The sequence below is a fragment of the Ahaetulla prasina genome, chromosome 2 (genome assembly GCF_028640845.1).
Source record: "Ahaetulla prasina isolate Xishuangbanna chromosome 2, ASM2864084v1, whole genome shotgun sequence".
NCBI lineage: Eukaryota > Metazoa > Chordata > Lepidosauria > Squamata > Colubridae > Ahaetulla > Ahaetulla prasina.
In genome coordinates this window covers 210,904,808-210,928,706 of record NC_080540.1, presented here as the reverse complement: position 1 = coordinate 210,928,706, position 23,899 = coordinate 210,904,808, and the positions used below count along the sequence as shown (strand labels likewise).

General features: G+C 40.6%; 1 protein-coding gene across 1 annotated transcript in view; it reads left to right on the top strand.

The window, feature by feature from the left end:
• Positions 1 to 23,899, top strand: part of SVEP1 (sushi, von Willebrand factor type A, EGF and pentraxin domain containing 1) — a 159,204-nt gene that overhangs the window by 123,025 nt on the left and 12,280 nt on the right. The window contains exons 40-45 of the mRNA XM_058173212.1: positions 2,465 to 2,620; positions 4,041 to 4,104; positions 7,164 to 7,337; positions 12,413 to 12,589; positions 13,458 to 13,628; positions 21,844 to 21,939. Of these exons, the coding sequence (XP_058029195.1) occupies positions 2,465 to 2,620; positions 4,041 to 4,104; positions 7,164 to 7,337; positions 12,413 to 12,589; positions 13,458 to 13,628; positions 21,844 to 21,939 (838 nt within the window). The remainder of the gene's footprint in view (positions 1 to 2,464; positions 2,621 to 4,040; positions 4,105 to 7,163; positions 7,338 to 12,412; positions 12,590 to 13,457; positions 13,629 to 21,843; positions 21,940 to 23,899) is intronic.

Here is a 23,899-nt window from a genome sequence, read left to right as displayed (position 1 = left end):
TTCACAGATCCTGAAATACCTCAACGTTTCTGTAAATATTCTTGCATGCCCTCTTTTGCACTCTTCCCCTTTTCAAAACCCATCCGTGCACTTTTAATTGAAGTAACGTACAAGAAATTGGCAGCAAGCAAATGCCATGCTACGTTGGCTATAGATGGAGTGCAGATAGCTGGAGTACACTGTTTGACATTACAACCCAGTTATGAAATATAACAACACATACAACAAGTGTTAGATGTTTCCTGTCTGCCTAAAATAGCAAGAGCACTGTTCTTCTCAAAGGAAAATAAAAAACATTACATCCCTAACATTACAAGGAGTTTGGTTTTTTATTAGTATTTGTATTAGGTTTTTTATCTTGCCTTTATTTTGTACGGTGGTGGGGGCAGAAGTGGTATTCAGCCAGTTCACATGAACCGTTTGCGGAAATTTGACCAAGGTTGCTGAACCAGTAGCGATGACCAGCTAGCCACTCCCCCAAATCAGTCCCCTGGTCACCACTCACTCACCCCGCCCACCATGTTCATCACCGCCACATTCTTCGTGAACACGCATCTCATTACCTCGCAAGTCCAATGGGATGCGTATGTACAAAGAACATGGTGGTGATGGCAGCAGCTTTTTCAGTGACCTCTGGTACTTTTCGGCAGCCTGCGGGTCGGCTTCTTTGCCAGCCACTTTCCAGCAGCGGCAGCTGGCTGGGGCCGCCAAAAACTCCTGTCAGCTTGCCTTCCAGAGTCTGAACCAGCTGCCGCGGAAGGTAAGTAGCCCAAATAAAGAGGCGGTGGTGGGGAAGGAAGCGGGGCTAGGGCCAGGGCCGCTAAAGGAGGGGAAACGGGGATGACTGGCGAAGGGAGGGCTGGGGTAGATAGGTGGAAATTCCAAAAATGTTCCTACCTTTTCCTGTGGGCGTGACTGGGGGGTCATGTGACTGAATGGGCGTGGGCGTGAGTGATGTCAAGTTGGCCACACCCACTCAATCACATGCCCCCCACCTAGCTACACCCACTGAACCAGTAGCGAAAATTTTTGAAACCCTCCACTGGGTGGCGGGTAGGGAGAACACAATGGTTCAGCAGTTGATGATGCTGAGCTTGTCAACTGGAAAGCTGACAACCTGGGTTCAAGACCCGAGCACCACACAACGGGGTGACCTCCCATTCCTTGCCCCAGCTCTTGCCCAGCTGGTAGTATAAAAGCATGCAAATATGAATAGATAAATAGGTACCATTTTGGTGGCAAGATAACAGTGTTCTGTGTACCACAGCATATAGTCATGCTGACCACATGACCATGGAAGTATCTTTGGACAATGCTGGCTCAATCGGCTAAAAAACAGAGTTAAACACTTCCCCCTAGAGTCAGATAGGACTAGACAGGGAAACATTTACCTTTACCTTTTATTTTGTACAGGTTGAGATACACATGGTCCCCATCTTCTATTTTCTCCTCAGTAACAACTTTAGAAATTGGATTGAGCTAAGAGAATATAACTGGGCCAAAATTAGCCAGCTGGTTTTCATGTTGAATTTCCCTGTTCAATGAAATTCAACAGTGAAAAAAGTAAGGTTCTACATTTAGGCAAAAAAACCAAAATGCACAGGTACCGTATATGTGGTACCTTGCTCAATAGTAGTACCTGTGAGAGGGATCTTGGAGTCCTAGTGGACAACCATTTAGATATGAGCCAGCAGTGTGCAGCAGCTGCTAAAAAAACCAACACAATTCTGGGCTGCATAAACAGAGGGATAGAATCAAGATCACGTGAAGTGTTAGTGCCACTTTATAATGCCTTGGTAAGGCCACACTTGGAATATTGCATCCAATTTTGGTCGCCACAATGTAAAAAAGATGTTGAGACTCTAGAAAGAGTGCAGAGAAGAGCAACAAAGATGATTAGGGAACTGGAGGCTAAAACATATGAAGAACGGTTGCAGGAACTCGGTATGTCTAGTTTAATAAAAAGAAGGACTAGGGGAGACATGATAGCAGTGTTCCAATATCTCGGGGGTTGCCACAAAGAAGAGAAAGTCGGGCTGTTCTCCAAAGCACCTGAGGGTAGAACAAGAAGCAATGGGTGGAAACTGATCAAGGAAAGAAGCAACTTAGAACTAAGGAGAAATTTCCTGACAGTTAGAACAATTAATAAATGGAACGACTTGCCTGCAGAAGTTGTGAATGCTCCAACACTGGAAATTTTTAAGAAAATGTTGGATAACCATCTGACTGAGATGGTGTAGGGTTTCCTGCCTGGGCAGGGGGTTGGACTAGAAGGCCTCCAAGGTCCCTTCCAACTCTGTTGTTATATATATGTCTAGGGGAGAATCAGAACTTGCGATCTTTAACGGTTTTTAGTCCAGCATTGTAATCTCTACACTAAACAGACTCTTTTATGTATAATTTAACTTGTTTGTAATTATTTTCATTGGTTAGTGAAGCCAAAGATACTTTCCTCTTCTTTCAGCATAATGGGACCTGGATACCATTATTTTCTAATGAGATCTGCACTCTGCTCTCCTGTGGAAAACCTGAAGCTCCCGAATATGGGGTTGTGATTGGCAACCAATACAATTACAAAGATACCGTCCTTTATAAATGCAGCTTGGGTTATGAATTAGAGGTAAGTCTATGGAATATTTTCTATAGTCTGCTCCTTTGTGTATCATCCATGCAATATCACGTTAGTTTTAGATCAGGAAAAAGTTAATTCATCAACCTTTTCACTATAATCGTTTTTTTCTTAGGATAGCTTTTTCCATTCTTGGGTAGAAAGTCTGAAAATAAAATACAGATTTGCTACAGGATTATGAAGTGTGCATTTAGACTCTACTTGCTGCTTGTCTCACTTAAAGAAAACGATTGGCCCATGTTAAAGAAACAAAATGCAAAAAGAAAAATTGCACTGCATTTTACAATCAACGTGAATGCAACTCCTTCAGGAGAACAGTGTTTAAAATGCTCAGGCATTGCTTGCTTATGTTCAGACGTTGGGGGGAAAGAGAGAGACAAGAAAGTGTTATCATAAAATATAGGAATATGGTCCTGTATTTTCCACTGTGCTTCCAGGTATTGGTCATTCCTTTATTTTCATGGATTTGTTTTATTAAATGAAATCGTTGTGCATCTTCAAGAAAGCAAAATGGAGATTACGTGACTAGTAAAGCATCGTGGCAGTATAGCAAGAGTCATGGATGAAAGATCAATTTTTACCAAAAAAGCAACAACCCAGTGTTACTTTCATGTGCATACTTGTCTGAATGGTATTATGTCAGTATTATTGCATGCAAATCTACCAATTAATTAATTCTGTCACAGCAGCAGCTCTTGCACGAAGGCTTTCAGTATGAGCACTGGTGGTTATCAAATTCTTAGCATTTCAACATCTACTTCAAAAAATTAAAACATATTGTTTAAAAATAGCGTACTAGAAATAGGAAAGAGTTACGTTTCGTTTGGAAATTTGTCACATATAACTGTGATCATCCAGCCCATTTTTCAATAAAAGAAATTAAGAAAATACTATAGGAAGAATGGAAGATCAGGTATATCTTAAGGAAATTGTGTTTCTCACATACAAATGCGATTCCATCATTTATCACAATGTTTTCCTCACGTTTCTATCCAAGGACCAGCAAAGAGCTGAGTAGTATAAAAAAACAACAACACCCAGTCATTGTATTGTAGTGGAGTTTTTTTTAAGTAATAAAAAAAAGAAAGCAATGGACATTGTTTTCTGCCCACACAAATGAAAAACCCTGCCCCCAATGCTTCAATAAAGCAGCAAAGGTTTAGCTTGTATTTATCCTTTAAATCTGGTTTTTATTTATTATGATGGTGGATTCAGGAGAGAAAAGATCAAGTTACTGCTAAGGAACAGCTAAGAGAAAAATGGATATCCTATTATCAAATGTTGGCTTCTCTTCTTCATTAAATCATGCAGAATGTAAAGCAAAGGCATATCTGTTTTTTAAAGATTGTGAGAGTATGACAATATGATGGATATATCATGGTGTTTTCTGAACCATTCTCTTGTCTGATAGGGTGATGCAGAACGCATCTGTCAAGGAGATAAATTATGGAGTGGAGTAACACCAGTATGTAAAAGTAAGTGGTGCATTCATTTATTTCCTCTCGGGCTTAGCTTGAATGTGATTTAAAGAAAGATAGAAAGACATTCTGTATTTGTTGATTTTGCCTGCAGAAGCTGAACAGTGTTTAACAATGTTTAAAATATCACTTATTTATATGAGAATGATATAATAATGCTAGACAGATAAAAATGCCAAATCCAATCTAAACATGTGGCTGAATGTGCAATAAATTTTAATAATAATAATAATAGAAGAGAAAGAATTAGAGAAAAATCACAAAATACAAAGACTTGCAAATAGAAGTGGCAAAGTTTTTGCCTGTGGCAAAGAAGCAATAACCACAGTACTTAGATTATATACCACTCTGTAGTGCTGTGCAGCCCTCTAAGCAGTATACAGAGTCAGCATATTGTCCCCAACAATCTGGGTCCTCATTTTATCAGCCTCAGAAAGATGGAAGGCTGTGTCAACCTTGAGCCCATCAGGATTGAACTCCAGACTGTGGGCAGAGTTTGTCTGCAATATTTCATTCTAACCAGGGGTAAAATGTAAAATTTGTTATTATTGGTTCTGTGGGCGTGGCTTGGGGGGTAATATGACTGGGTGGGCGTGGCCAACTTTTTTTTCCTTTTCTTTTAAAAGCATTTTTCTACAACCTCTTCAGTTGTAAAAAAAATGCTTTTAAAAGCCTATGATGATCAGGCAACTCAGCTGGACTCGCCAGAGGAAAAAAATGCTTTTAAAGGGTTCTGATGATCCCAGCTGAGCCCTACGATCATCAGAGTTTTTTTCACTTTTAAAAGCATTTTTTCAGCTAAAGAAAAAATGCTTTTAAAAGTTAAAAAAAAAACCTCTGATGATTGCACAGCTCAGCTGGGGCGGTGGGGAGGGCAGAGATTTTTGCTACCGGTTCTCCGAACCACCTGCTGCCATTGCTACCAGATTGGGCGATCCGGTCCAAAACAGGAGCATTTCACCCCTGAAAATAACACTGTACCACTAGGAAAGCAAAAATAGCACCAATAGGTCCTTTTGAACAAGGACATACCTTCCAACTTTTTTGGAAAAAAGTTCTACTATATTGTCCCTATCGAATCCAATGTATAGATTGCTTATGATTTTAGTAATTATAGATAATCCTCACTTAACAACTCCCCCGTTTAGTAACTGTTCAGATTTACAACAGCATCGACAAATTTGATTGAGATTAATGCACTTCACAACCATTATCTGTTTATGATTATCACAGTGACCTGCATTCAAGTGATTGCAATTTAAAGGCTTCACAACTAGCTTCCAATTAGTAGAATCAAGTGGAGAAAAAATGCAGTGAAATTGTAAGTCAAGGTTATGTCTTGCTTAATGAATCACTTAACAACCAAATGGGAAGCGACATTGTGAGTCCATCGCAGTCACATAGTATCTCACTTAATGACATCACTTAGCAATGGAGTGCGGCTCCCAATTGTGTTCGTTAAGCCAGGACTACTTGTAGACATATCTGCAAACCCTTTCGGATGTATCTGTCACAATCCCATTCTCGCCAGAAAAATAATCTATATATTCACCTTCAGAAATATTCTGTGGTTTCCCCCGAACCAATAGATAATGGATCTGTTGTTGGCAAAGACATTTTACTTGGAGATGAAGTTCTCTACAGTTGTAATCAGGGATATGAGTTACGGGGGCCAACTCGAAAGATCTGTCATGTTAACAAGAAGTGGCTGGCATTAGCTCCACTGTGTGAATAAGTAATAATCCATTCACATTGGGGGGGAAAATCATGTTCTGAGCATACAGCCGAAGAAGAAATAGAATAAGTAATAAATTACAGATGTAAGGATTCTTTTTTTTTTTTGTAGGCATAAGGTGTGAAGCCCCTCCAACAGTAGCAAATGCATTTTCCATAGCCACAGAAAATATGTACAGAAGTAATATATATTTTGTATGCAATTTCGGGTATCACTTACGTGGACCTGAGAACATCACCTGCTTGGCCAATGGATCCTGGAGTCAACCCCTTCCAACATGTGAAGGTGATTATGGGGTTTTGTTTGGGGCTTGTGGTTACTCTAGATTTGTTGTGGCTGGAATCTGTTCCGAGCCAGTTTCCTAAATTTAATAAAGGTAAAGGTAAAGGTTCACCTCGCACATATGTGCTAGTCATTCCCGACTCTAGGGGGCGGTGCTCATCTCTGTTTCAAAGCCAAAGAGCCAGCGCTGTCCAAAAACATCTCCGTGGTCATGTGGCCGGCATGACTAAATGCCAAAGGCGCATGGAATGCTGTTACCTTCTCACCAAAGGTGGTCCCTATTATTCTACTTGCATTTTTTACGTGTTTTCGAATAGCTAGGATGGCAGAAGCTGGGACAAGTAATGGGAGCTCACCCCGTTAGTCGGCACTAGGGATTCAAATTGCCAAACTGCTGACTTTTCTATCGACAAGCTCAGTGTCTTAGCCACTGAGCCACCGCATCCCGCATCTTTAATAGACCTTAATAAAATTTAATACACCACCCCTTACTCCAACTCCAAGATATGTGTAGTAATGCCCAGAATTGCACTTCAAAAAGTTGTAGGTCTTTTAATCCTTTTTAGACAATGAAAATTCACCCAGAAGATTCTCTGATGACAGGTAGTCCTCGACTTACAACCACAATTTCCATTGCTAATTGAGTTGTTGGTTAAGTAAATTTTGCCCCATTTTACAACCTTTCTTGTCACAGTTGTTACTTATCACTGCCGTTGTTAAGTTAATGACAAGGTTATTAAGTGAATCCAGCTTTCCCGTTGACTTTGCTTGTCAGAAGGTCGCCAAAGGCAATCCACATGACCCTGGGACACTGCAGCAGTCATAAATATGAGTCGCTTGGCAAGCACTGAATTTTGATCACATGACCAGGGGGATTCTACAACGGTGGAAAGTGTGAGAAATGGTCATAACTCACTTTTTCTACTGCCTTTGTAACTTCGAACGGTCACTAAACGAACCGTTATAAGTCGAGGACTACCTGTATTATTAATGATTGAACGGAGAATAAATATCTTAACTACCATATCCTGCATTTTAGAAACCAGATGCGAAGCTCCAGAATTGATTGAGAATGGAAATGTTGTCTCTGAAAATAATACAGTTGGCAGCAGAACTGCATATTACTGCAATAGGGGTTATAGTTTGGAAGGCGAACCGATTGCAGAATGCACAGAAGCCGGAATATGGAGCCACCCAACACCTTCATGCAAGCGTATGTTACTTTTTAATAATAGACAGTAGTCTTTACTTTAAAACATCCAAAAACTTGAGTTCTGGATATTATTTTTCCCCAAAATGTTCAAATTCATGATCTGTTTGAATTTAACAAGTCGGGAAAGCAGCTTCTGGAATATATATTACATTATAACCGTTATTCCTTTTTTATTGAAGTTTTTAATAACTATATGGGTAGTCCTCAAGTTAAAACAGCAGTGGTCCATCACATGACTTTGATTTGTCTTTTGTATTCCCATTTTGGTAATCTCAGTATCATTCTCTTCAACACTTCCAAACTCTGTTAGGTTCTGATAAAAGATTCTAAGTTTTTTTCTCATAATCTTCTAAAAGTTTATCTATTTAAACTTTTAACTTTATCCTTCCTGAAATGTAATTTATTAACATCTCAGTCCAGTTTATCAACAACTCTTTAAGATAAGAAAAAGTTATAGCTGGCTTAGCCATTTTCTGTGTTTTTCTACCTTGTGCTTTAGCTCCCTCTAGAGTCCATTTGCAACCTTCATCAAACCTCAGTTCTATGGATTTAATTCATTTCAGTCATTTGCCACCAAGTATGTTATTTAATGATATACTTTTTCAAATCTTAGAGCAAAAATAATTAATATTCCAAATCTCTCTGGTCTCCCAGTCCATTTAAAACTGTCTTAAATCAAAATCCTAGGTTGGTTCTCTCCTTGATTAGTTTCCAGCAATGGATGGAAACTAATCAAGGCGAGAACCAACCTAGAACTAAGGAGAAATTTTCTGACAGAATAATTAATCATTGGAATGACTTGAAGTTGTGGTCCTCCACCAATGGAGTTGTTTAAGAAGAGATTGGACAGCCATTTGTCTGAAATGGTATAGAGTTTGTTTGATGGGGGTGGGGGTGGACTACAGCAGGGGTCCCCAACCCCAGACCATGGTCCAGTACCAGGCTGCAGACCGTTGGGAATTGGGCCACGCAAGCGGTGGGTGAGTGCGCAAAGCTTCATTTGCATATGCGCGGGATTAGGTTGAGAGCATGATCCCATCGCCTCCCCCACTGTCCCCCAACCCCACCATGCACCACCACCACCGGTCCATGCAGCCAAAATGTTGGGGACCACTGGACTAGATGACTTCCAAAGTTCCTTCCAACTCTATTATTTTGATAAAATCCTTTTTTTAATTTCTGCCAATTATATATTATTTTAAATTATTGTGCCTTTGTTTAAAATTTCCTAAATTCAAAGAAGAAGGTAAAACTCACCAGGTGTCATATTAAGCTCACTGTTTAAAGGTCTCTGATATCCATAAACAGATTAAATTGAACATTGCCGAATGTGATTTAAAAAATTAGTTTGACTGGCCTCATGTCCTTATTAAAGACTCCAGTGCTCTAGCAACGATGTCAACTCCCTCAGTTCCTGGTGCTCAATCCCACAGGAGACCATAAAACATGGGTGTCAAACTCACGGCGTCATGTTACCATCACGTGACATATTGCAATGTTGTTTCCCTTTGTGGAGCTGGCGTGTGGGTGTGGTCTGTATGTGACGCATCCGGCCCACAGGCCGCCAGTTTGACACTCCTGCCATAAAACAGGAACTGCCATTCAGGGCAATTATAAGAGGTTTCCCATTCTATCCTACTTCAGAGAGTATCTAAGGATTGGTCTACTCATCAGTCACAGCAGTTATCATCTCTACTTGTTCAAGGAGATGTCCTCAGTCACCAAGATTCACAGCGGAAGCTGTAATATAAATATCAGTTCTTTAGAACAGGTGTCTCCAACCTTGTCAACTTTAAGACTTGTGGAGTTGAAGTCCACAAGTCTTAAAGTTGCCAAGGTTGGAGACCCCTGCTTTAGAAGACTATCACTTGTAAAGCAATTGTCATTTCTATTTCTTTAGAAGACCATACTGCTGACTGGCCGTAGGATAATTGTCTACAGTGGACATCTGTTTCTATGCATCCTACATATTTACAATTTTCAACCATATTTCTAAAATGTTTATTTCACTTTTGAGAAAGACAAAGTGTTTGCTATTTAACTTTTGCTATAAATGTCTTAATTGACCTTAAGGTGGCAGCAAAGATACACTGAGTCAGATTATGCAACCAAGCAAGGCATGATGTAATTATTTTTCATGTAAGACACATGCAACATTTAAACATTTAAAAACAATATTAGAGGAGGAAACAGAAATAATTTTACCCAATATTTCTAATCAAAAATTGAGCTTTTAAGGTCTGTTCAGAAACATCAGATGTGTGGATGTTTGCATCCAATCACATTGGTGGCATTGTTGGCATACAAACATCCATTAGGCTAACCAACAGCATTAAAAAAATCTTTAAAATAATCATTTAAAAGATCTGAGTAAAAAATTAAACTATTTTTTTTTCAATTAGAACAAGAGGGAACATAATCTCACTGATATTTGGGGGGGGGGGACTCAGACATTCTTCTCTGTGTTCAAATACCATTTGAGTTGCTGGAATTAAATACCAAGCCCTGAAATGTTTTGATTATCTTTGGAGGTTTTCTGCTGCCTGCTGCCTTATGTAAAACAAGTAATAAAGCTATTGAGAGTTTTTCAGTGCTTTTATCCCATTTATGGAATCCTTCTTCCAGCTGATTAATTGGCTTGATTTGTACATAGCCATAATTTTCAAGACTTCTCAGTGGTCAACAATAGTATTTAAAAGTCCAGTAAGTATCCAGATTATCCCCAAATGTTCTTCAGAAAAGCCTCGTTTTAATAACTTCTGAAAAGAAAAGAAACAAGAATATAACAAAGAAAAAAGAAAAAATATATGACCTCCCCCTTCATCATAACAAATATAAACAATTTTAGTAATTTATCACCCTCTTTTAAAATATAGCCAATGATCTCTTCTTCCCATATCCCTTATCTGTTAACAAATACATAAAGCCTCATCGTTTTAGTCCTGATGTCAGCAAAATTCCATAAAGTGTTAACAGAAATAACATTATATCTATTTTAACCTTGGTCAAGTAAAACAAGTTTATGTTCCTTCCTTTTACTTCTAACAATCTTGATTTTTAGACACATCAAATAATGTCCTAGAATTGATTTTTTCAATTAGAACAAGAGGGAACATAATCTCACTGATATTTGGGGGGGGGGGGACTCAGACATTCTTCTCTGTGTTCAAATACCATTTGAGTTGCTGGAATTAAATACCAAGCCCTGAAATGTTTTGATTATCTTTGGAGGTTTTCTGCTGCCTGCTGCCTTATGTAAAACAAGTAATAAAGCTATTGAGAGTTTTTCAGTGCTTTTATCCCATTTATGGAATCCTTCTTCCAGCTGATTAATTGGCTTGATTTGTACATAGCCATAATTTTCAAGACTTCTCAGTGGTCAACAATAGTATTTAAAAGTCCAGTAAGTATCCAGATTATCCCCAAATGTTCTTCAGAAAAGCCTCGTTTTAATAACTTCTGAAAAGAAAAGAAACAAGAATATAACAAAGAAAAAAGAAAAAATATATGACCTCCCCCTTCATCATAACAAATATAAACAATTTTAGTAATTTATCACCCTCTTTTAAAATATAGCCAATGATCTCTTCTTCCCATATCCCTTATCTGTTAACAAATACATAAAGCCTCATCGTTTTAGTCCTGATGTCAGCAAAATTCCATAAAGTGTTAACAGAAATAACATTATATCTATTTTAACCTTGGTCAAGTAAAACAAGTTTATGTTCCTTCCTTTTACTTCTAACAATCTTGATTTTTAGACACATCAAATAATGTCCTAGAATTGATTTTTTTTCAATTTTTCTTTGTTTCCTCTCTCAAAAGTCTTCAATGCTTTAATGAACCTCTTTTCTAAATGCAATATTAAAAAATATCCAGGTCACTTTCTTGGTATGTAATTTGTATCTCTCTTTTAATTAAGAGATCAGCCCATTTCTTTTGAATGTCTAATGTAACACCTGTCTCAATGTCATTTTTGTAGCCTGTCATTTTTAAACCCACTTTCAGATCAGTCTCAATTATGTCAGCTAAAACATGTTCTTCTTCCATGGCATCTTTTACACAGTTTTTCTATAGAGGCACAAACTCTTAAAACTAACTTCTGGGACCATTGTTCAAAAATATCCTTCCAATGTTAAAATATTTTGCTTCATTCTTTATTAATGAGTCAAGTCTGAATGTTTTTCTTTCATTGTAATTTTTATTTCCTTAGAGTTTTTTCTAAGGTCCAAATTTGTAGTCTTGTCTTATTGTGTGTTTTATAAAACAATTCAAACAAAAGCATTTTCCCACAGGAAGGATTCTTTACAAGCAATTCCAGAATCTGTTTCAAATTTATCAGGAACCCTAATCCATTCATAACTTTCTAAAATCAAAGTTTCAATGGCTTATAATTAAAGTTTTTGTTTGGAGGTGGGATACAGGGCAAAGCAGGAAGATGTGATTGGCTGTTACGTCCATTATCGGCTAGCACTGCCTGTAAGGTAATGGCTGCATTGGCAGTGATGGCTGTGACTGGAATGAAGAGACAACATTGCACTGTTTCCTTTCCCACTCCCACCAAGCAGAACAATAAAACAGTAAAAAGTGCACCCATGTGCAATCCCTCGTTGGTGGAAGCAGCAGAAAACCTTTAATTCACATCTCCTAATAATTAACAGCAGAATTCCAGACAGGATTTATCTCAAGGTTTTTCCTCCACCTTTTTCTTCTAAAAATTGTGTTCCCCTTCAAGCCATTTTCTCTAGAAACGTAAAAAGGGCCATGTTTTCCTATATTTTCCATCACACAATAAAAAGCAGCAGAAGGGATCTTTAATAGAAAAACAATAAAGAGGCAAATGGCTCATATATACTTTTTCATCTCTAGTAATATCTGTTGGAAGTTTACAGTCTTTTTTGTTCTGATAAGGAAAGGCAGGGGGGAGATTATGTACAGTGAATAATGAGTAAATTTCCCAGAACCAAGAGAAAGAATGGAAATTTGTAAGTAAATAAGGACAGTTGAGATGTAATTCAGTAATCCTTTAAAATCTTATCTCTCTCCCCCCCGCCCACTTTCTTTGCTTTAAGCAGCAAATCCGTGCCCTGTACCTATTATAATTCCAGAAAATGCCATCCTCTCAGAAACAACATTTTATGTTGGACAAGAGGTATTTATCAAATGCAGAGAAGGCTATCAGCTTCAGGGACAATCTGTAATTAGCTGTAATCCTGATGAGGTCTGGACTCCAACCAAAGCTAAATGTGAGAGTAAGTAGTTAATGAAAAATGGCTTTCATTTTGATTTTTTGTTTAAAATTGTTTTTTGTGTCATCTGACTCTTCAGCAAAGCTATGAAACAAAAACAAGAAATACGAGATTTTGTAAGCGGACACATATTCATTCAGACATATTCAAAGGCAGCTTTCATACATGAAAAGGCAAAGGCTGGGCAGCCACCAGCTGGAGATGCCTTAAAATGGACAGCCTTTAGACTAACAAGAAAAAATCCTTGAGGACAAGAGGGCAGTCCTTCAGCTAAAAATGCTCAGACAAATTAGATGGCAGTGCTGCTACTATAGCAATAGCACTTAGACTTATATACCTCTTCACAGGGCTTCACAGCCCTCTCTAAGCGGTTTACAGAGTTAGCATATTGCCCCCAACAATCTGGGTTCTCATTTTACCCACCTCAGAAGGATGGAAGGCGGAGTCAACCTTGAGCCTGGTGGGATTTGAACTGCCAAATTGCAGTCAGCCGACAGTCAGCAGAAGTAACCTGCAGTACTGCACTCTAACTACTGCCACCGTGGTTCATGCTACTGTAGCTGCAGCTGTTCCTCCTTTTTCCTAATTGTAGGTTTCTTTATCTACACTCCCTTTCTTGGAGCTGAATGGTATATATTTAAGGAGATAATAAAATCTTCCCTTGCCCCAATATATCAGCTGATATTACAGAAGATTACAGATAGCCATGCTCACATATGTAGATGTTGGAGTCTATCTGCAGCTTTCTGGAAGTTAGAGAGACTGACACAGTTCAGTTTTGCAGTTATTTGTTGTCCGTGATGTCTTATGCACTATGTTGGGTTGTAAGGCAGCTTACCATTATAAATTCTTTGTTGCCATTTCTGTTAAGGGATCTCTTGTGGGCCACCTGCTCATGTAGAGCATGCTTTGGTACGTGGAACATTTTATCAATATGGAGATATGGTGACCTACTCATGCTACAGTGGATACATGCTAGAAGGCTCCCTTCGAAGTGTCTGCTTAGAGAACGGAACCTGGGCAGGAACACCAGCTTGCAAAGGTAGGAACAGGGCAGGAACAACAACTATGCAAAGGCAGTGTTCCATACAAGAGCTACGGGGCTAATGGTATCCTTCAAAGACCATTTTTCAGAAATTTGCCAAAATTGGCATTCAGTATGAAAGAAACAACACGTAACACTATGCATGTTTTTGATGTCCTGAACCGTAATGAACCATCTGCCAGGAAATAACTTATTTTGGCTCGTGTGTGTGTGTTTATATTCTTTCAAAACATATCAAATTATTGTATGCCATTATTATAAAGGTAAAAGTTTCCCTCGCACATACGTGCTAGTTGTTCCCAACTCTAGGGGGCACTGCTCGTCTCCATTTCTAAGCCGAAGAGCCGGTGCTGTCTGATGACAATTCTGTGGTCATGTAGCCGGCATGACTAAATGCCGAAGGCGCACAGAACTCTATTGCCTTCCCACCAAGGTGGTCCCTATTTTTCTACTTGCATTTTTTATGTGCTTTCGAACTGCTAAATTGGCAGAAGCTGGGGTAAGTAACGGGAACTCACTCCATTGTGCGGCACTAGGGATTAGAACTGCCGACCTTTCTAATCAACAAGCTCAGCGTCTTAGTCACTGAGCCACTGTGGGAAGTCTGTCAATCACTACTTGTCTTTCAACAGTGGTTTTTCTACCCCATAACTCTGACTGCCTACAGGGGTTGCATGACTTTCTTTTTCCTTCTCAAATGGCCTTCTTATGTAATTCTTATAGGGCAAAAGGAATTGCCAGAAACATTCTGTACTTATTAAGGCTGTGCACACCTCAAAGATGTTTCAGAGGAAGTGTTAGGTTCGGGAAGTAACGAGGCTGGAGACCAGGGTAGTGACAACAGCTCTTTAATATATGGTGAACCCAGCAACAGGCTGGGGGAAAAACCTCTCCTTTTATACAGTTCTGCTGGAGGCTTCGTCCAATCAGCAACGTGCTGATTTCCCGCTCAATATTTAAAGGCACAACTGTTAATACATAACACTCCTCCCCTCCCAGAAAACACTTGGTCTTATTTACATATTTATTTACATGTTATTTTTCGACGTAGTCACGCAAATAACCTGGGCGTCTCCTAGTTCTTTCTGACCTGCGCGGTTCAGTTCTGGGTGGTGTTTCGAGCTGGTCGGAGGCTGTTTTCTCCTCCAGCTCTTTCTCTGGGCCGTCGGGCTCTGGATTATTGGCCGACTCTTTTCTTGGCCATCCGGCTTTGGATTAATTTTGGGATTTTCCTTGCTGTTTCCCTCGGGACCTGATGGCGCGCTGGAACTCTGGGACCTCAGCTAAGTCTTGCGCCTCCCGGTCTTTGTCAGCTGTGGTTTCAAAGTGGTTTTGGTCATTACCTGTCTCTGTTGGTTCGGTTTGGTCATTTTTTCGTTTCCTTAACTGATCTATGTGGCGCCGCCACATTCGGTTGTCTGGTAGCTCTACCACATACGATTTTGGCCCTGTTACTCTTGTTACTTGTCCTGCGAGCCAACTAGGGCCGTCCCCATAGTTCGGGCCCACACCGGTCGCCTATGCTCAATTCCTTGTTTTTCTAGCTCCCCTTGTAACCCTCGGTGTGTAATGGGGTTCAAGCAGTCAAGTGGGCACCGGAGTTTTCGTCCCATTAGCAATTCGGCTGGGCTTTTCCCAGTGGCTGTGCTTGGGGTTCTGTGCTGGACGGCTAGGAAAAAGTCTATTTTGTTTGCCAGTCACCTGGCTTGAGCCTGGACAATGCCTCCTTAGCGCCCGGACGGAACGCCTGCAAGGCCATTCGACGAGGGTGGAAAGGCAGAGAGGGCATGTCGGATGCCTTCCTCTGCCAGGTACTCTTCAAACTGGGCTGCCGTGAATTGGGCTCATTGTCGGACACCAGAGTGTCCGCAACCCGTGAGTTGCGAATAGGTGGCGAGGGTTGCGATTACTGCTTCGGCTGTGGTGGACTTCATAAGTATGATCTCCAACCATTTGGAAAATGCGCCCACCACCACTAGGAACGTTTGGCCGTGAAAGGGCCAGCAAAGTCAATGTGATTCTTGACCAAGGCCCTTGGGGCTTTTCCCATTCTCTGACTGGGGCTGTTGGGGTAGCGGTCTGGACTCTTGGCAAGCTTGGCATTTCCCTACCCTCTCAGCAATCTCTGCGCCCATGAGTGGCCACCATACATAGCTTCTAGCTAACCCCTTCATCCTTACGATGCCTGGGTGACCTCGTGGAGGAGGTCCAATACCTTGCCCCTTAACTTAACAGGAATTATTACACGATCACCCCATAACAGGCACCCCTTGAGCCGAGAGCTCATCACGCTTTTAACAAATTCTTTGAACTGCTCGCCCGCGCAGCGGGCCACCCTCTCTGTACCCAACCGAGTACAGTCCTTAACACAATGTCGGTATGATGCCCGAGCCACTTCCTTTGATGTGACTGGGCCAGAGTCCAACGAGTCAATAAGGAGGATGGGTGTCCCGGAGTGGGATCTTCGGTCGCCCCGGCAGTGGGCATCGGCTCAAAGCGCCTGCATGCCCCACTTCTTTCCCGGTCGATGCTGCAGCTTGTATGAGTAAGCGGCTAAAAATATAGTCCATCGAGTCAAACGTGGTGACAGTGCCACAGGTGTTGGCCGGTCGCCAGCCAGTAGTCCCAATAACGGTCTGTGGTCAGTCACAATTTCAAAATTCCGCCCAAAGACATACTCATGGAATTTTTTGACCCCTGATACAATGGCCAATGCTTCTTTGTCTAATTGGCTGTAGTTCCTCTCTGGGGAGGACATCGCTCTAGAGTAGAACGCTATAGGGGCTTCTGTGCCGCTTTGGAAGTCTATGGCTGAGTACAGCCCCACCCCATAAGGGACGATCGCAAACCAGCACTAGGGGTAGTGAGTCGTGATATTGGATGAGCAGGCTATCACTTGAGAGCAGGTTCTTTACTGCTTCAAAAGCCCTATTTTCTGACTTTCCCAAGACCAAACAGTATTTTTCCTAAGAGCCTATGCAGCGGTTCCATAGCAGTTGCTTTGTTCTTTAAAAGACCGCGAAAATTAACCAATCCCAGGAATGCCTGCAGCTCTGCTTTGTTTTTGGGCGCTGGAGCCTTCCTAATTGCCTTAACCTTGCTCTCAGTAGGGTGAATTCCTTTCTTGTCTATCCGTAGCCCAAGAAATCGACCGATTCGACCCCTATCTGACATTTATTTGTCTTGACTTTTAATCCGCTGTCCGGAAAATGCTCAAGACCTTTCTTAACCGCCTCCCCAATTCCTCCATGTTTTCCCTGAAATTAGGACATCATCAAGTAGGAACTACCCTGGGAGCCCTTGCAGTAGTCGTTCCATCAGGTTTTGAACAGCCCTGGTGCCACACTAACCCCAAATTGCAATCGGTGCACTTGAATGCCCCCTGTGCGTCACAATCGCTTTGGGCTTCGCTGTGCGGGCGTCTACTGGCAGTTGTTGGTAGGCTTGGGCCAAGTCTAACTTTGCAAAGACTTGCCCTTGCCCCAAGGAGTGCAATAAATGTTGCACCACGGAACCGGCACGCGCTTTTCTGTAAGGCTTTGTTAAGCGCCGCCTTGTAGTCAGCGCAAATTCTAATTGACCCGTCCGACTTGATTGGGGTGACGATTGGCGTCTCCCACTTTGCGTGATCGACTGGCACCAAAACCCCTGATTTATGAGCTTGTCCAGCTCCTTATCAATTTTGGTTTTAGGGCAAAGGACTCTCCTCGCCTTAAGCCTAATGGGGCTACCTGGGGTCTAAGTTGAAGGAAATAGGGGTCCCTTGTACTTGCCCAGGCAGTCCTTGAAGACATCTTCGAACTCGTTAAAGAGAATGTCTTTCAAATTGTAGTCACTTCTGTAGATGCCAGTCACTCCCATGCCCAGGGCACGAAACCAGTCTAGTCCCAACAGACTGGGCAGAGTTCCTTCGGCGATCGTGATGGGCAGGGTCTTTTGTGAGGGCCGACTCGACTCGGACGGAGGTGGTCCTCGAACAGGGATGCGATTCCCTGGTAGTCGTGGCACTCGTACCCGCTGTGCTTGCAAATGGCGCTTCGCGACGGACGGCAGTGACTTCGCCAGGGTGTCCCAGGACATGATGGTGATCGCTGATCCCGTGTCTACTTCAAGCCTGCACCGTACTCCCTCGATCTTGGGCTTTGTAAAAATCTTCTTTTCCCCTTTGGTTGGGGCGCGGCCTATAATGACAGTCGTTTGGTTAGACTCCGCGCCTTTCTTGTTTGAACCAATCGCGGGCCGCCCTTCCGGTTCCGCGTTTTGATTGGCCGATTTGAATTTACGGCGGGAAGGTTGGGCCGCCCTGCAAACCTGAGCTAAATGTCCTTTCTTCCCACACCGCCGCATGTTGCGCCTTTAAACCTTTTGTGTCATCTGACTCTTCAGCAAAGCTATGAAACAAAAACAAGAAATACGAGATTTTATGGCGGACACATATTCATTCAGACATATTCAAAGGCAGCTTTCATACATGAAAAGGCAAAGGCTGGGCAGCCACCAGCTGGAGATGCCTTAAAATGGACAGCCTTTAGACTAACAAGAAAAAATCCTTGAGGACAAGAGGGCAGTCCTTCAGCTAAAAATGCTCAGACAAATTAGATGGCAGTGCTGCTACTATAGCAATAGCACTTAGACTTATATACCTCTTCACAGGGCTTCACAGCCCTCTCTAAGCGGTTTACAGAGTTAGCATATTGCCCCCAACAATCTGGGTTCTCATTTTACCCACCTCAGAAGGATGGAAGGCGGAGTCAACCTTGAGCCTGGTGGGATTTGAACTGCCAAATTGCAGTCAGCCGACAGTCAGCAGAAGTAACCTGCAGTACTGCACTCTAACTACTGCCACCGTGGTTCATGCTACTGTAGCTGCAGCTGTTCCTCCTTTTTCCTAATTGTAGGTTTCTTTATCTACACTCCCTTTCTTGGAGCTGAATGGTATATATTTAAGGAGATAATAAAATCTTCCCTTGCCCCAATATATCAGCTGATATTACAGAAGATTACAGATAGCCATGCTCACATATGTAGATGTTGGAGTCTATCTGCAGCTTTCTGGAAGTTAGAGAGACTGACACAGTTCAGTTTTGCAGTTATTTGTTGTCCGTGATGTCTTATGCACTATGTTGGGTTGTAAGGCAGCTTACCATTATAAATTCTTTGTTGCCATTTCTGTTAAGGGATCTCTTGTGGGCCACCTGCTCATGTAGAGCATGCTTTGGTACGTGGAACATTTTATCAATATGGAGATATGGTGACCTACTCATGCTACAGTGGATACATGCTAGAAGGCTCCCTTCGAAGTGTCTGCTTAGAGAACGGAACCTGGGCAGGAACACCAGCTTGCAAAGGTAGGAACAGGGCAGGAACAACAACTATGCAAAGGCAGTGTTCCATACAAGAGCTACGGGGCTAATGGTATCCTTCAAAGACCATTTTTCAGAAATTTGCCAAAATTGGCATTCAGTATGAAAGAAACAACACGTAACACTATGCATGTTTTTGATGTCCTGAACCGTAATGAACCATCTGCCAGGAAATAACTTATTTTGGCTCGTGTGTGTGTGTTTATATTCTTTCAAAACATATCAAATTATTGTATGCCATTATTATAAAGGTAAAGTTTCCTCGACATACGTGCTAGTTGTTCCCAACTCTAGGGGGCACTGCTCGTCTCCATTTCTAAGCCGAAGAGCCGGTGCTGTCTGATGACAATTCTGTGGTCATGTAGCCGGCATGACTAAATGCCGAAGGCGCACAGAACTCTATTGCCTTCCCACCAAGGTGGTCCCTATTTTCTACTTGCATTTTTATGTGCTTTCGAACTGCTAAATTGGCAGAAGCTGGGGTAAATGTGAGAACTCACTCCATTGTGCGGCACTAGGGATTAGAACTGCCGACCTTTCTAATCAACAAGCTCAGCGTCTTAGTCACTGAGCCACTGTGGGAAGTCTGTCAATCACTACTTGTCTTTCAACAGTGGTTTTTCTACCCCATAACTCTGACTGCCTACAGGGGTTGCATGACTTTCTTTTTCCTTCTCAAATGGCCTTCTTATGTAATTCTTATAGGGCAAAAGGAATTGCCAGAAACATTCTGTACTTATTAAGGCTGTGCACACCTCAAAGATGTTTCAGAGGAAGTGCTTCAGACACTCCATGAGGGCCAGCATTTCTCTGTGTTCTTTAAAACATAATTACTTTTCCAGGTAGTATGTATGAGCTTTAAAAAAAGATACTGCTGCTTTAAGAAGTCCATTCTGAATGTGACTCTTAAAAGAACATCGTCTCTTTCCCAAAAACCTGAACCCCTGGTTTGCCTTAATGAATAGTAGAGAAAAACAAATCATTTTATTTTTTGAATTTATATCCCGCCCTTCTCCGAAGACTCAGGGCGGCTTACACAGTGTTAAGCAATAGTCTTCATCCATTTGTATATTATATACAAAGTCAACTTATTGCCCCCAACAATCTGGGTCCTCATTTTACCTACCTTATAAAGGATGGAAGGCTGAGTCAACCTTGGGCCTGGTGGGGCTTGAACCTGCAGTAATTGCAAGCAGCTGTGTTAATAACAGACAGACTTAGTCTGCTGAGCCACCAGAGGCCCTTATGAGGTCCAAAACTGTTCCAAGTAATTTGGGAAGTAGGTATAGTCCATATTTAGCACCCACAACATGCAAATTTCAGTTCTACTACAGAAAAAAGAAATAGTCTTACTTTTTGTTTTCAGAACGTGGGTAGATTTCAAGTTGGTAGACCAAACAGTTTGTGGCAAAATAACCTAGTTTTGGGGGGGGTGGAGAATGACAGAACATGCTAATGCTGTAATGTTCCACTAGTACCATGATTTACATACATCAAATATCAGGATATAAATAAGAATAGTATTTGCATAATAGTATTACTATATGTTTATCATTTGGCCTCATCTTGGTGTGCTGTGCAAGCCACTGTCCACAATTTGTACAATTTCCTCTTGGATGAAAAAAGTTCCATTGAATTTAAAATCAATAGGACTTAGTTCCAAATAATATTGAATATGTAATTAATCTATTCCCAAATGGTATAGGATTACACAATGACCACAGTAATATAAATTTGAAGTCTTTATATTGTTACAACACTCTTATTTTACAGGGTCTTATGGATTAATTATCACTAGCGAACACCACCTATTGAGCAAAAGAAGATTATATTTAAATACTAACTATTTGTATTGTATAGTATTCGTTGTCATCTTTCTGCCTCAAAGTGGTGGCAGAAAAAAGCAGAAGTAGCAGAAATGTCCTATATTTTCCTGATTGATGTCATAATGGACTTCTCCTTACTCATTTTTAAAAATGTGTTATAAATAATGTAGGCTTATTGACTAACAAAAGACTTCCAGCATTTTGCTTTGAAGGGCCTACATCAGAGGCAGCATGAAAGCAGATCATGTTAATCTTTAGTATGAGCAATATTAGCAGATGTCCTAGATTTGCGAAACTAATATGCTCTCAGCCAATTACAGATATATCATTAAAGAGTATTATATAATTATAAGCATAGATTTTGTTTTCAAGTCTTATAATCCAGAACCGTTTCTAGGTAAAAACAGTGTACCAGATTCAGGCTTCAGTTCATCCTATTATAGAATTTGCCCAGTGGATCCACAATTAATATTACACACAGCAAACAATTGGCTATGTGAGATAGCTTAACATGGAGCCCCCAGCCGGCAGAAAAGAGCTTGTGGGCAGCAGAGGATGGATGTAGGGATGCCTGTAAAAGGGTTACAGGTGCAGATTTATTACCAGAAATATTTCTATTGTAGATACGGATATTTTGGCAGAAGGGCAAGGGGCAATCGATTCCTTGGTTTCCCACATCCAGAATAATATAGATCGGGGGTGTCAAATTCGCAGCCCGTGGGCCAGATGCATCACATGCTGGCTGCGCCCACTCCTGGTATAGCAAAAGGGAAGTAGTGATAGGTCACGTAACCACAGTATTGACACTCCTGAAATAGACAATTTGTTTAAAAAAAATTAAACCTCAGAAATATAAAAAGGGAAATCTGCCTTCTGAGGAAAACCTAGTTTGGCACGATAATCGATAAATGTGTGTGTGTGTGTGTGTTATTTTCCTTATCAGCTTACTAGTGTTTATTTTTCTGATGAATAACTTTTGTTTTATAATTTCCTGTTCTAACTCAATTTTGTTGCCCTGTCTAGCTGTTTGCCGGTTCCCATGTCAGAATGGTGGTGTTTGTGAGAGGCCAAATGTTTGTTCCTGTCTTGAAGGTTGGATGGGGCGCCTGTGTGAAGAGCGTACGTATCTCTCGTTTAACAATATTATATTTACTTTCATAATTGTTCTCCTGAGCAATCCAGAGTAACGCTTTTGCAACTTCTTATAATTCTGATATACTAGGCTGAGGAAAGTTTGTTTCTACACGTTTGGGATTCTCAACCCTAGTTTTCCTTTAAAAATAGATAGATGTATGGGTGAAATGTAAAATTTGTTAGTACCGGTTCTGTAGGTGTGGTTTGCTTGGGGGGGTTAATGTGACTGGGTGGGCGTGGCCAACTTTTTTTTTTTTTACTTTTAAAAGCATTTTTTCTACAACTTCTTCGGCCAATCCCAGCTGAGTTGCCTGATCATCAGAGGCTTTTCTTTTCTTTTAAAAGCATTTTTTTTGCCTTTAAAAGAAAAAAAGCCTCTGACGATCAGGCAACTCAGCTGGGATCATCAGAGGAGCCTTTTAAAAGAATTTTTTCTACACCCATTTCGGCTGAAGAGATTTTAAAAGCCTCTGACAATCCCAGCTGAGCCACGCAATCAACAGAGGCTTTTTTTTTTTTGGCCGAAGAAAAAAATGCTTTTAAAAGTAAAAAAAAAAAAGAAACCTCTAATGATTGCGCAACTCAGCTGGGTGGGGGGCGGGCAGAGATTTTTGCTACCAGTTCTCCGAACCACCCACCACCATCGCTACCGGATCAGGTGATCCGGTCCAAACCAGGAGCATTTCACCCCTGGATAGATGCCATGTGTGCCTAGTAGTGTGGCAAATTATTCCATAAAACTTATTTTGGTCATTAAGACCAATCGAAGGTTGATTCTGCTTAGTTTGTATATGATGTGATCATTTTAAGACTTGTACTTTATAAATGTGCCTGTGACTGGAATACCAACAATCTCAAGAAAGAATCAGTAATTATTAACTATTATTTTATAAGTCTCCAGCCTTAATCAGCTGCTCATTTTTATGCTATTTAGTGAAGAGAGATAAATAATAGATAAAGGTACTTGAGTTGTCCCCTCCCCTTTGGTCTCATTATCGCTTGTCATTCATCTTTTTTTTTTTTAATTCAAAAAGTTTTACAAAAATTTTTTCCCCCTTTCCCCCAACCCCCCCTCTCCTTCACAAACCCTCCTCTCCCCCTGACTTCCTGGAACAAACACAAGGTATAGTTAAAAATATAAACATATACTAAAAAAAAAAATTTCCCCAAAACTATTATATCAATTTTCCCCCTCTAACTCTGACTTCCTCCTTACATAACCAAAATCCTTCAAAAAAAATAATTAACAATTAACAGTAATAAAATATATAAATCAATAAAACAAATTAATCCTAAAGTATTTAAAACCAGCTAATACATAAAAATCCAATCCAATTCAGAAAATATCTCCCTTATAGTTTCTATAACCATATAATTTCCCCCCCAAATCTTTCTTACGTAAGACCTTTCAAAAATATTCTATTTACAATTCAATACAACACATTATATAATTTCAATACAAGAAATTACAGTATCTATTCAACTTTAGTCCTTCCTCGTCAAAATCCAATATAAATCCAAATATTTAGTCTTTTATAATAGATGTGAAACATAGAATCAACCCATTTCTTCCAGATCTTTAATCTTTCAGGAACGCTAATATTTTTGTCTGTTAATATTTCAAAAAAAACTTCTTTCCATAATAATACTTTTATCTCTTGCCATTTTTTTTGATGCATTAGTCTCTGTCTTTCCTTCATTACTCCTTTTAAAAAGTCAATCACAATATTTCCTAATAGTTCCTTATGTCCAACAATCCACAAGTTACTGCCATATATTCCATCAATCCGGAAAGAAAACTCTTGAAAAGCATTAATCCTGTGAATTTTTCCAGTTCAGGGGGCAGCCTCTTGTAACACAGATTCAGGCATTTCATCTAAACGTTTTGGAAAAAATCTCTGTACATCATTTTGTTTATTCATGACCATATCTTCATTTTTATCCG